The 14,025-nt window shown below is 40.9% G+C and overlaps 1 protein-coding gene across 2 annotated transcripts in view; it reads left to right on the top strand.

Annotated features, from left to right (window-relative positions):
• The first annotated feature begins 329 nt into the window (after positions 1 to 329).
• The window catches only part of LOC113532799 (raftlin), an 84,800-nt gene continuing 71,104 nt past the window's right edge, over positions 330 to 14,025 (top strand). For both annotated transcript variants that reach the window (XM_026924438.3, XM_026924437.3), the window contains exons 1-2: positions 330 to 944; positions 10,801 to 10,971. In XM_026924438.3, coding sequence (XP_026780239.2) covers positions 10,827 to 10,971 — 145 coding nt within the window. In that variant the 5' untranslated portion in view covers positions 330 to 944; positions 10,801 to 10,826. The remainder of the gene's footprint in view (positions 945 to 10,800; positions 10,972 to 14,025) is intronic.

Here is a 14,025-nt window from a genome sequence, read left to right as displayed (position 1 = left end):
TGCATGCTTGCATGCATGTCATTCACCTCAAGAACTTCCTGTAGCATGGTGTGTGATCTCAGAACATTGAACGTAGCTACCAAAGATGTTTTCTTGCCCCGGGTTTGTCTATTCTGGGTCTCTTTTTTTGTGTTTTTCCGTTGGTTTGGACTCTTGTTTCAACCGATTCCCAAAATTCCTCATTAAAATCCCCACCTCTCTTCTCTCCCCTCCTCTCTCAGGCATTTCCCTCCTGTCTCCCCTCTTCTCCATCTCCTCCCTCCTTTGCTCTCTCTCTCTCTCTCTCTCTCTCTCTCTCTCTCTCACACCCGTGCCTCCTCCTCAGATGTATTCTTCAGTCAGTGGGCTGGAACTGCAGCGGCTGCTGTAAGAGGCCAGACTAAGAGAGAGAGATAGAGCGAGTGGAAAGAGAGCGGGTGGAGGGGCCGAGCAGCGTCTGGGTCAGCCTGGTCTGTCATCTCAGACAATCTGAGAGCGAGCAAGCGAATGAGAGCGTGTGTGAGTGTGTGTGCGTGTGTGCATGTGTGTGTGTGTGTGTGTGAGAGAGAGAGAGAGAGAGAGAGGGAGCGCAGCAGGAGAGAGGAGGTAGAGATGTCAGAGGATGTGGTTTTCCTGAGCTTGCAGAACACAGCGCAGGCATAGTTTGAGCATGACCTCAACGCAGACACGCAAAGTGAGCTCTCCACGCTCTGTTTAGCCCTCCGCAGGACTGTAACCAGTGGGATTCCGAGGAAACAGAGCCACACAAAAAGTGCTCTCGGAAGAACAGATCTCGGACTCGGTGTATTCTGGAGCTCCAGGACTTCACGCAGGAATTTGGGAATTTTGCACACACACTAGTTCCCATCCTTCCCCTTGCTTCATGCCGTTCATGAACTTGGCAGAGAAGACGTTCTCTGATCGCTGAGACTTGACGCACCTGTGGATCCACAACGGCAAAGCAGGTAAGATCTCAAAGTTAAAGTTCAGATAGTTCACATATTTTTTTTCTGAAATTGTCATGCTGTCTTACTGCTTAACAATGAATGTCCTACAGATTTAATACAGCAAAACCATTGTGATTCACTTTAAATGGCTAATACAATGTATCAGATCTCCGTCTATGCAATATCAATGGAATTGATCATTAAGCTCTAAAATTCTTCCCAGGCTTAAGGCAGGTGTGTGCACAGGTGGAAGTGTGTCTGTAAGAGAAGCGAATGGCTCGACGATTAAAAATAATCTTTTTTAATTATTAATTTACGAACACTTTGTTACCCTCAGGGGGAAATAACCCCAAGCAGCTCTTTAATATCATTTTCAAAACTGATTATTGGATACAAACCAAGTCAGGCACGAGTAATTTCAAGATTGAAAAAAATTTTAATCCAATTTAATTCAGAATTAAATCATTGTTATCTGTTTAGGGTTGAGACAATTAATAAGACACTTGATAAAGGGCATATCAGCGCTGATGATCAGGCTTGGCAAGCCACAAGCCTCATAACTTCCCACACACACACACACACACACACACACACACCCCTCCTTAAACCTCGCACAGATCAGCGATTCGGTTCTATGCGAGTCACATGAGCAAAGCGTGATCTGGACAGCAGCTCTGAGACTTGACTGCTCAACTCGTCTTCTTTTATCACTTCTTTAACAAGCAGTTCATGTCGAATTTGCCCTTGTTACTACTAAAAGAATGGAGGTCAAGGGTATTTCAGAAAAGAAGAGAGGGCAAATAAGGGTAAGAGGGAAACAGAGAAAGAAGAGAAAAGAGAGAGAGAGTGAAAATGTGGGCAAGTGGAAGGAAAGAGAGAAAAGGGCAGAAGAGGGCAAACTGTCATTAATCAGTTCCAGCGGCTGCCTGCGAGGCAGGCTGTGTTCGGTCGTGCTGGGTCTCAAGAACACACAGAGGAGCTCGTTGTCACTGGAACATCATGAGAGCTGCTGTCAGATCTTTACAGTCTGCTGTATGATGTTTCGACTCAATATGCGTGGAATGTTTGAGTGTTGCTCATCCCTGCTCCATAAAGTCTTGTAAATCTTCTCCAGCTATCTACATAGACATAGAAACCTAGATAGCTGTCATTCAACCAGTGATATAAAATACAGTCGTACACTCAAAAATGCCGATGATCAACACTTCTTGCTAGTTATGACAATATGGCAAGACATTCATTCATTTGTTCATCTTCAGTAACCGCTTTATCCTGATCAGGATCGTGGTAGATCTGCGAACACTGGATGTAAGGCAGTGATACACCCTGGATAGAATGTCAGTCCATCACAGGGCATCATGTACACAAATATTCACGCCTGGGGCAAATTAGCATACCCAGTCCACCTACAGACACCTTTTGGGGAGTTGGGAGGAAACCAGACAACCAAGAGGAAACCAATACAGACATGGGGAGAACACCTGAAACTTCACACCGACAGAAACCTTATTTCAGAGTTGAACCCTGGAGCTGTGAGGTAGCCAGGCTACCCACTGTACCCATTTTTTAATGCTACAAGAAAATAATGCTAGCATGTGCATGTAGTCAAGCATCTCAGGTTACTCAAACAAGCATCATTTAAGTTATCTACATTTAAATGCGGTACTACCATTCCTTTTTGCTTAAGTAGACATAATACTTTTAGTATATATTTTTCATCAGGAAACAAGAAATAGTTCAGTGTGAATGGCTGCCTACAGTATTTTCGTATTAATTAGCTTTAAGGGTAATAGTCTTAAATTACACTAAATGCACTTTCCAAGGTGAAAGACACATGTTAAATGTTCAAACGACATGCGACCCCAGGGACAAGGAAAGGGAAGTGTTTTTTTTTTTTGTGTGTGTGTTTGTTTTTTGAGAAGGTAGCCATTTTTTTCAGAACATTAGAAAAAAGAAATAACCATTCTTGCTGTACTTAATATACAATTTTAAATCATAAGGTCATTGTCTACTTTGTATATTAAAAAGGGATCAATTGTTCTCTTCAGAAAACTTTGATGATTCTTGCTTTAAAAAAATCAGCACAAATCAACCTATAGATGACAATATAAACCTGTAAGAGCTGCTGTTAAAGAAAATTATTCATACATAGTCTATGGCCAGCTCAGACATTTCTCATATCTGACGTGTTCGTGACAACAGCTCGGATTCCCCATACTGCCTTGTGTGCACGCTGTACATCGATTTTCCCACAATTAAAGTTCTACGAGATCCCTTTTGATGAATCAGCTTGACTGTTGCCATAATGGGTAAGACCAACTCTTCTGACAGTCCTGAAGGCAATAAAAACCCATTAGCTGTCTGTTCCGTCTGTCTCTCTCTAGCTAACAGCACTGTTTTGGGTTCATATTGATGAGTCATGAGTTATAAGTCTGATGATTTTGCTAATTAAATCCTGTCGTCAGTACCTACGAGCTGGCAGATGTCCTTGCTTTTGAAGGTGCGTGATTAATGGATCACATGAAAGCTTCAATATTTTGATAACCCGATTAGGACTGAGAATCCTCTTGCAACCAATTAAGTTTAATTGAGCTAATTAGGACGGCTTGGTGCATCTGAAATGCAATTACGCCATACTGTGTGGAAGTGACTTTGAAATGACTGACACCTTTTCCTTTTCCTCAAGTATATACTGCATTTTTTTCCTTTCGCCACCCTTGTCTTGGCGAGAGCTCTTGCGGCCCATGTAATTAGGGCAGCGGCTCTCCCGCAGCGTTCCTCCTCACTGGAGGCTCGCACTCCAGCAGAAAATGAAGTTGATTCTCTTCTTATGAGGCTGACATCAAATCAGATGTCTTGCAAAAAAAAAAAAAAAAAAAAAAAAAACTAGTCGGCTTAGCTGGGCGCTTTGACGTTAGATGAATGGCAATTTCTGCCCCTTGCCGCTACGCCCTGCCACTTTCAATGGATTACGCTCTCGTAGTTCAAGCGAAGATTAGCTTCTTCTCTCCACTCTTTCCCAATGTGCTGACGGGGCCCTGGGCACAAACCTCGCCACTTTGTCATGAGACAGAATATTAAAAGGCAATCCGAGCAAAAGGTGTCAGGAAGCCGTAGGCCTGCAGCCGTTTAGCAGGCCACTGACGGTTAAGCAGGAAAGGCAAAGAAGCACCTTGGATATTTCTTGAAGACGAATTGACTCGCTTTGTTAATGGGTGGTCGAGGTAATTGTGGCTGTATTGATCCGGTAATGTTCAAGAAGGAGATGTCAATATCCTGTTCGAGGGAGGAAAACGAACTTGGCCTCCATGTGCCCTAATAAAGAACTGACTGGGAGCTAATTTACATCATGCCAGGATTATTCCACTGGAATGTTCACATGCTGCCTAGGGAAAATGTCTCTGAGTGGCTTTTATTATTTATTGAGTTATTTACTCACTTTTATAGACTTTGTCCTATGCCTATAAAACCTGTTTCTAACACCAGAATATGCCAGCAAAGGTGCAAGCTGAATGAAGGAAATGATTTGTCCGGCTAAATCTAAATTAGAAAAGGAGAGAAGAGAGATAGGGAGAGGGGGGGAGAAAAGGGATAAAGACAGAGAGGGGGTGAGCAAGAGAGAGAGATATTGTCGTCTTTTATTCTGCCTTGTATGAAATGGTTGTCAAGGGGCCGGTTCCCATGGCAATCCCATCGGCCGGGGCCGGGCTCCCAGCGTGGTCATGGCCAGGTCTGGAGATGCTGAGCAGATGGATTTTTGTCTCTTGTCCCTTTGAATGCTGGTTAAAGACATAGAAATGTCTAAATTTTCCAAAAGAAAATGCCAATTGTGTTTCCTTTTTTCATCAAACACACACTGACAGAGAAACATTTGTTTGCATTACTCTTTATAGTATCCTTACAGCAACATTTCAATGTCTGGATTGAAAATTTGCATGCAAACATGGTACAGATAGAAAAAAAATACTAGATCAAGTGTCATCAACTGATAGACTCTGATCTGTATTTAACAACATCATTGCAGCTTCTGTAGCAGATCCTCTGTTGCTGTTTATTAAATTAAGTGTGTTTATGTAAATCATGTAGCTGAAGCTCATCAGGCCAGAGACTAGCTACATTTATTTTTTTTTTTTTTTATTTTATTTACTCTCTCTGGTCTGATCAGCAAACTATTGACGTGTTTTGTTGAAAGGAGAGAGAAGTATTCTTGTATTCTGCTGCGTTGAATTCAGAACAGAGATCTATTCAGAGACCATGGCACTAGTCTAAAATAGTAACATAAAACACCAACACGAAACAACACAAAACCACGTCACTTAAAAAGTAACCACTGTTGCCATTCAGTCATGTTAGCTGCTCATCTGGAGCTTAGTAAATATCCTGACAACATGGTTTGATTTCATACAAACAAAGTCATAAGTCATAAGTCATATGTTTCTTTACATATGTCTTGAGTCAAGTCAGTGGTTATGAGTTTTTAAGCATGAGGCCTTAAAAATTCTACTAAAAATTTTACTCTTTAAATTACATTTTCTCTTTGCCATGGGTTGATTTGGAAAAAAAAAGAATTGAAAAGTTTAAAGGTACAAGTAGAGGCATTGGATTGCAAGTAACCAGTGCTGTCCTTTGGACAACTTTGACTTACACAGTGTTGCCTCACAGCTTCAAGGTTCCCAGTTTGATCCTGAGCTTGGCTTACTGTCTGTGTCACATGTTCTCCATGTGTTCACCTGGGTTTCCTTTCACCTTCCAAAAAAACATGAATGTACATGGACTGGCTATGTTAAATTGCCTCTAGGTGTAAATCTGTGCATGCATGGTGTCCTGCGATGAACTGGCATCCCATCTAAGGTGTATTCCCGCATCGCCCCAGGATAGGCTCCGGATTCACCAGAACCCTGACCAGGATAAATTGCATACTGAAGATGAATGAATAAATCAAAAATGATCTTTTTTTAATTTTGGCTTGAGCTCATTCAAAAAAGATTGCGCACAGAGGATGGGGAAGACATTGGAAATGCCAGTAGCTGGAGTTTTTTGTTGTTGTTGTTCTGTTTATTCTCAGAACACACACTGTTGGAGAGAGGGGGTGGAGCCAGGGATTGAAATGAGGACTGCAAGTGCCAACCAGTAAGGGAAGGCAAACAGACTTGTTACATGATTTCAGAATGGGACTTACAGAACACATAGAGACTTTGCCACCCTTAGGCTAGGGTTTCTCGATGTTTTGCACCTAGAAACCCCTGTAAAGCAAATTCCACTGAAATCCTTAGTATAGATTTATTTCATGAACATTATTTAATTGTGTACAACAATATTTGTTTATTTATTAGAGCCATAGAGCTTTCTATTCCTGAATTGGTCCTAGTTGAAATTATTTTCAGGCCGACTTGTTTTTAAGTTATTGAGGTTTGGATTAAACCCATTTAATTCAAGTAACCCATCAAATCTGAGAACCACCAGACCCCTAAAGGCCTCCCATCCCACCCCCAAACAACCCTCCCCCCACCTCCCCACCCCCTTGATAACCACTAGCCAATGATACCTACATTGCAGCTACTTCTTTCCCATTACTCTCTCACCTCCTTATTTGCTCTTCCGGCCAATTCCAGGATCACAGATGTGACATTTGACCTCATATTGACTTGTGAAGTGTCTCATCACCAAATGCTTAGCATCAAACAGTCGTTCACAGACTGTAGAGATCACATGGCTTTGAAACATGTAAATAGGAACCGAGAGTTAAATATAGACTTGTGTGGGCAATATAAACATGTTATTTTTGGCTCAGGACACAAACTTATTTTTCCACTGTTAGCTTAAAATTTGCTTTAAAGTGGCTCACAGTGCTTTCCTTCAATTGGAAAGCACTCAATTTTGAGTCTTGTTTTTCTCATCACACATACACACACACACACACACACACACACACACATACACAATGCTCCCGCCCAGGTGAGGAGGGTCATGCAAAAAGCACAGGAAGCGCAGGAAGGAAGTAAGAAGTCCAAACAGGGCATCACAGAGAGAGGCTTCCCTGCTGATCGGACAAAAATACAGGGCAGGAAGCTGCGCCTTGGAGTTCTTTGTCACTTAACAAGAATAAAGGTCAATCAAGCTTGTCGTTCTTTAGAGTCTCCAGTGCGTATCACGTCTAATCACTGCTAATCGAGCTCTGTGTAATTAAACACTGTCGCTTCCAGATATTAGCTGTTCTGTACCAGTTTAGCGAAAACAATGTGGATGGTAAGAACTGACCAGTGACGTCCGCGGAAGTCCATCACCACTTCAATCGGCTTATAAATAGATGTTGTTGGTACAGTAATTGTAATGTAGTCTCTGGTAATGTAATATACCAGTGACCCACATCTACGTGTCCTTAGACAAAGTTCAAAAGCTTAAATCTGTCCATTTCTGTACACTTATTTCTCCACCAACTGTTAGCATAGTTGTCAGAGTTTGCGCATGCTAATTCTGTTTACAGGATTGTGAGAGACCATTTGTGCAACTTGTGGTACAGTTGTAACACCTGTTATAAACATAAAGCATCTTGCTTTTCAGAGGCGTCTCAGACTGTTAAGAGCAGTGAAACATGGCAGCGCTGAGACGGAAAATAAACACGCACTAATTTCTGCGCTCTTATACAGATAAGGTTGAAGTGCAGTTAACGCAGAGCTCATAAAGACGTTACACTTTTTTTTCAATCGGAAAATAAGTCATAGTTACCATATATTATGCCATAGTAACCATGGATACTATAATAAGTATAACAAAAAAAATGAAAACAAAACGAAAAAGGATTTATGAGCTATGCGTCATCAGTCAAGTTACAGAACATCTTTAAATGAGTGATTGCTCTGTGTGTAATGGTCTATTCTATTTGATTAATATTTTCTAAGCCATCCTCACTGGTATATCACATGATGTAAGGAATGTCTGACAGTTGATTTTTTTAAGTGTACGTGTAACTTTATAGCGTTTAGGTTTCAGTGAAATTGTAATTACGTGGTGATGATATCAGTAAACTTACACGTGATAAAAGAAGTGAACGTGTGCATGATGATGTTATGTAGAAAGTATGAATCCTGTCATTTAACTCAAATCAAAATAGATTCAACTCCCCCTACATCTTTTTTTCAAACATCTTCGGCCTCACTGTGGCATCGCTTCGGTTTAATATTGCAGTCTTCCTGAGAGCTGTCATGATTTACTTTCTTTCTTCGAAGTCTATTAACGTAGCTGTTTAGAACGTAGCACCAAAGTAACTTATTGACGAATTCCTTTTTTTGAATCCTTTCTTGGAGAAGTGTAAAGTAGTGATGCTACAAATGAATTACTGAAGATTTTTTTTTTTTGGAGAAGAAACATCAAGCGCTCAGTTACATCAGAGCAAAGTAGCATGTCGTACTATAGACAGAAGTGGGCATGTGGTAAAGTTTTCAAATCCAAAGGGCATTTTTGTTCTTTCTTCTTCTTCCACTGTCAAGGGAGCGGACTGCTTACTGAGTGTGCTCTCTTCTGTTCCGCTGTCAGTCTCCGCCGTGCATGGGGAGTTCGACTCTGGAGGAAAAAAAAGAGCTGCTGAGAATTTCAGGGTTCCAGTAGTCACTCTGAAATCATAAACATCTCCCACTCCAACCCTAAGCTCTAAAAATACATAGGACCCCTCCAACAACCCCCCCCACCCCCCGCCCCCCGCCCCCTTCCGTCGCTCCACTTTCCCTCCCTTCGCTTTGTTCAGGTCCATCCGACTCTGCACATCCTTCAGAGAGCCGCTCTGGACCGCTCCTCACATCAGAACCCTGTTTTTACGAGGCTTTTTCTCTTAATCCATCTTTGATGCCTTGATCTGTTTTCTTTTTCAGAGGAGCGTTGAGTGCTGCAAGTCCTCAGTGCCACTTTAAGAGATATTACTGTTGAGGGAGAATTTAGATTTTCATTTTCTCTTTCATTTCACTCCATCCTCCTCTCTCTCTCTCTCTCTCTCTCTCTCTCTCTCTCTCTGTCTGTCTATCTCTGTCTCTGCTTCTTGCCTCATGAAGAAGGAAAACTAAAATCTTGCTTGGAGGGATGTGACAGAGCAAACAGAATAATAAAAAACCAAAAAAGGAAGAAATTACACTTCAGGATGAAACATGGTTGATTATTCACCCGGGAGATGCACGGCGGGAAATTTCCTTAACGTCCTACTTGTGCAGATTCGCGCCTCATTTCGTTTGTTCGGGTGGCGGCCCATAGTTCAGACATGATCGCTGAACGCAAAACATCATTATCCCAACGGCTAATGAAACGCATCTATTCGTCCGCGCATTGCCGAAAGCATCATTTCTCATGCCGGAGCTCGTGAATGAGCCAAGCTCCTCGCCGAGGCCCTAATTAAACTCAGCGCCTGGCCTCGTCTCGCGTCCCCTCGACCCCCTGAAGAACAATGCAGGCTCCTGATTTGCCGTGATTGATTCTCACCTTTGCATTCACACCATTCACCTCGTTATGTGCGGTTTTTCCTCCCTCGCCGGCCTCCCAGATTTGCCGGCCACCGTAAAACCACACGACATAATTAGAAGGGAACATAATAAAGTGCACTTCGCATCGGTCACTCCCCTACCGTTTAATCAGCCATCGCGCTGCTGTCAGAACAGATTTGTGTGACGAGGTAGAAGCGAAGGTCCAGCTTTCTCACCTGTTAGAGGAACCAATAGCTTATTTATTGTATTTTATTATTTATTTAACAACCGTCAGAAGTCATTAGGGGGACTTTTATTGGATTCGTGTTCCTTTTTTAGCACAAATACACAGTGTGAGAACATACCATAATAGTCTCCGTGGCCATGCTGGTGTGCCCTATCGTCATAGATACCGATCCGTTAGCTAACGTGGTTATAGATCATTTTATTAAATAACCTAACCACTGTTGCCAAAAAAATGATTTATAAATTGTTTACTAATGCTTGCTATTAAAAAAAAAAAGCTAGCATGCTACTCTCATTGCAGTACTTTAGATAAACATAAAAAGCTGGCTAGTTATTATTTCCATAGATATAGCTAGCTGACTGGCATTACACTGATATGCTGTCAATGGAGTAACAAAACATAGATGTTTAAATATTTTTCTGTGTTTAATCTATTAGCTGGATAGCGAATCTCTCCTTAAATAGAGCTATCTGACTAACCTTACACTGAAAGGTTGGCACTGAAGTAGCTAGACATAGATATCTAAAGACCTAGCTGTGTTTAAGCTATAAAATAAGCTAGTGTTACACAGACATGCTGTCTCAATGGATTGCTAGCTAGTTCCACACTGTAAGTTGGATAGAGTCCAAGGGTGGGGAATATTTTTTCGTGTCAAGAATTCATATCATCTGTATACAGATGTACAATGGGGGGAAGTATCGAGCCACCAGAACCTTAGTACAACATCCAAGATAATATCCAGGGTTTGAATGCAGGGTAAAAGTGTAAATACGATGCCAAGAGGACAATGTAATACAATGTAAGCCAAGCAGAGAGCTAGATTTTTAGTTATTGACCAGTAAAGTGTAAAAATAGATTTAGCCTTTCTTCTTGCATAATGGTAGGAGGAGTCATTGAGGTTTCTGAGTATTCATAGATTTGTTGAGAAAACCCCAATAAATGAACATCTGTGGCAAGACTAAACCTGCAGAGGAATGATACTGTTGCGAGCGATATTATCTCCACATCTGTTGGTATTTATAGATTTTTAAGAAAGGTTAGTTCAGGTCTCACTTCAATTAACAACTAGGTCTGAGAATAGAACAACATAGTTTCACATGTTAAAAAAAACAAATAACACGGCTTAACACCTGTGAACATGCTCCATTAAGCTTAACCAGCTTTTTCTTCTGTCTCATTTCAGGATCAGTGTGCACTGTGACAGCAGAGATGGGTTGTGGGCTGAGGAAGATCCGTCAGACAGACGACAGCAGTCCAGGGAAGATCTACTCGACCCTGAAGAGACCGCAAGTGGAGACCAAGATCGGAGTGGCCTACACTTACTGCCATGTGGACTTCTTGGTAGGAAAAGAAGGTAAGTCAGTAGAACCATCTTCGAGCATGTCATTATGGACAGGTATGATCACAAGGAACAAGCTGGTGAGCAAAGACACGTTCATGGGATATCTACATTTCATCCAGAGTGGAAGATTGTTCATCTTTGGAAGACGTAGAAATGAAACTGTGCAGTAATATGCAAGATGTCAAAAAAGGATTTAAGACCAGAACTGAATTAAATTGGACCAAAAGCACATAGCGTCAGGCTCAATAATCGATATCTATATGAACACCTGTGTGTCCCTTTGGAAAACCCGCTGTGGCTGAACTGCTGATGTGGAAATGTTTTATTTAATTTTTTATCTTGCCTAGGCAAATATCTTTCTGCAAATATCATGCTGTGTAAGGAGCCAGTTTAACAGTTTAAAAAACAGTCAGACTGAAATCTTTAAATGCTTTAAATTTTCTTCCTTTTTACTTTTAACTTTAAAAACTTTAAGAACTTTACTTTTGGTTGAGATATAGTACATCCAAAAGAGAAATATATTTCCGTTCAAGAAAGTCTGTAGTTTTAGTTTTCAGAACTATATATAGTAAAAAACCAAAATGTCACCATGTGAAGGGATTTCCCAACCACTTTTTTCCAGATACGAATATTCATACCGAAACCTTGAGTATGAGCCAATATTGATAGTTACATGGTAACTGAAGTGTGTCTATGATAACAGTGTGGTCCTGTAGAGTACAGGTTAAAAAATGTGGTCCTGGAGAACCCCCTGTCCTTCACTCCTTCACATTTAAATGTTTTCCTTGATCTAATGCTGTGTTCACAACAACTGGAAACTTGGAATTTTCCAACTCGGAACTTCCTAACCTCCTGTCTTCCATCGTTGCTTACCAAAAAAAAAAAAAAAATTGAAATTAAACAGATTTTGTTTAGTGCTTAATTTATTTTTAGAGTGGATATGATAATTCACTGTTAATAGTGCCAAAAATGACAAGAAGTAGCAGTTTGATCAAAAAATCTCTGCAGAAAGAGAATTAACAGTTCAATTACCAAAGTATTACCCAGTATTTAGCGATTTTTTTTTTTTTTTACTTTCCACTGAGAGCACCGCCATCTTGAAGTAATGTCACAGAATCAAAACTCAGAGCTCATGAAAAACTTTCCAAGTAGGAATTACGAGTTGGAGGGCCGGTCAGTTGATAAACTGCCCAATTCCCACTCGGTCTTGAACGCAGCATATCACACCCAGTTCAACTCAAGAAAGGCTGGTAATTAGCTGATTGGCTGTATCAGGTGTGTTCAAGCGGGGAAAACACTAACCATGCCTCCGAAATCGTGTACTGTGATAGTACCTATTGCATTCGATTCAGTACTTAGCCGTTGATACAATATGTACTGTATACAGTATGTGTGTAGTATGAATACAATCTGGACATCCTATATCTGCCATGTTGCCATTGACATGTGACCTACGATGCCATTGACATGTGATCTAAGACAAAAACTAAATAAATTAAGTGTTGTTAAATAAACTGTGTGGTTTAACCATAAGGAACAGCATTTAATTCCTATATTTTCCACTTACACTTAAAAAGACCTGACACGCTGCCTTCTGCCATTTTTGATTCTGAGAGCTCTTCCGCACCAGTCCCGTTGCTTTATGGGATAGCACAGTGTCCATTGGTTCCATACTGCAGAATCTTGGTGGAAGCAGTAGGTCATCTGGGTATTTCTCACCTACTGTTTTATGAATGCTGAGAATTCGGACATACTACTCCTTTGGCATACTGCTTTTCACCTACTGTGTAGTAGAGTAGTAGGGATATTCGGACGCAGCATAAGATGTGCAGGACTCCATATCTCCACTCTGAATTGGGAACTGGTAATGTAGAAGGTCCTTAATTCTTCACCACAACTAATAGTGAACCGAGACCAAGACCAACTGGTTAAACAGGTGGAATCAGGTGTGACTTCTGCTTGGCTGGAATGAAAACCTGCAGCCTTGCCAACTCTTTTTGGAAAGGATTGAGAGTTTTCAGTGGAAAAAAGCTCTGGTCAAAATGCTTGATCTGGTTAAGCAGAACAATACAATAAACTCAGAATGAGCTTAATTATAGCACGCCCGTTTACTCAGCTTAATTAGCTCTTTTAGACTCTGTTTTCCTGTAAAGGGCTGCCACTCATCAAGACGATGAAGCACATATCACTTTGAATAACTGTTAAGATTGGATTAACACTGCAGTCATGCCGTGATCTGTCACATTCCCTCCATCTTGTTATTGCACTTCACCTCCAGTGCCATTATTTACACTCCCACCTGTGTGTACACCTGCCATCAGGAGGATCGTCGAAGCAGTCAAGGGGTTTTAGGGCTCCATTTTTCATAAATCTTGTTCAGATTGTGGAAAATTGAAAGTAAATGAGAGAAACATGACTATCTGGCTTAATGGGATATTCTCTGATAAGTAGAAGATAAGGTAAGAACCTAAGACAAGGTTTTCTGAATATATAGTGATATGCACAATTTGCATAGTTTCATTGTCAGTAATGCTTTATCCTGGTCGTGGTCATAGTGGATCCAGAGATTATCCCAGGAATATGCCCTGAATAACAGAACTGAGCCTCTTCCTGTAACATCTAACAAGGTTGTAGTCACAGGATCTTAGATCCTCCCCCATGCAGAACTTTTCCAGCTCCTTTGTATTCTTATGTTATGTTCAACTCATAAATTCTAATTCCCAAGCTCAAACCAGGAAAAGCCAAAGAAAACACCCCCTCAAGTTGAAATTTCTACTTGACCACAAGTTCCTTCCAGGAACCAAAGTGTCAATGATCATCCATAATTTACAGTGGTGTTGGAGGATTTTTTTTCTCTACCTCTACATCTACAATTTTGCACAAAAATGTAGATGGCATGGATAGCCAAAAGGTTTGTCATTTTGTGGTATTCATGAAAATCCAGTGAGTTCGTAAAAATGTTCATATCCTATGAACACTCTTGAGCTTGGGTCAATTTACCTTAAAGGAGACTCACCGATTAAAAACCTCAATTGTCAAAATCATATAACTAGCGAGTTACTACAA

Source organism: Pangasianodon hypophthalmus, chromosome 22 (genome assembly GCF_027358585.1).
Source record: "Pangasianodon hypophthalmus isolate fPanHyp1 chromosome 22, fPanHyp1.pri, whole genome shotgun sequence".
Taxonomy (NCBI): Eukaryota; Metazoa; Chordata; class Actinopteri; order Siluriformes; family Pangasiidae; genus Pangasianodon; species Pangasianodon hypophthalmus.
Note: the sequence above shows the minus strand (reverse complement) of the source record. Positions and strands in the feature narration are given on the sequence as shown.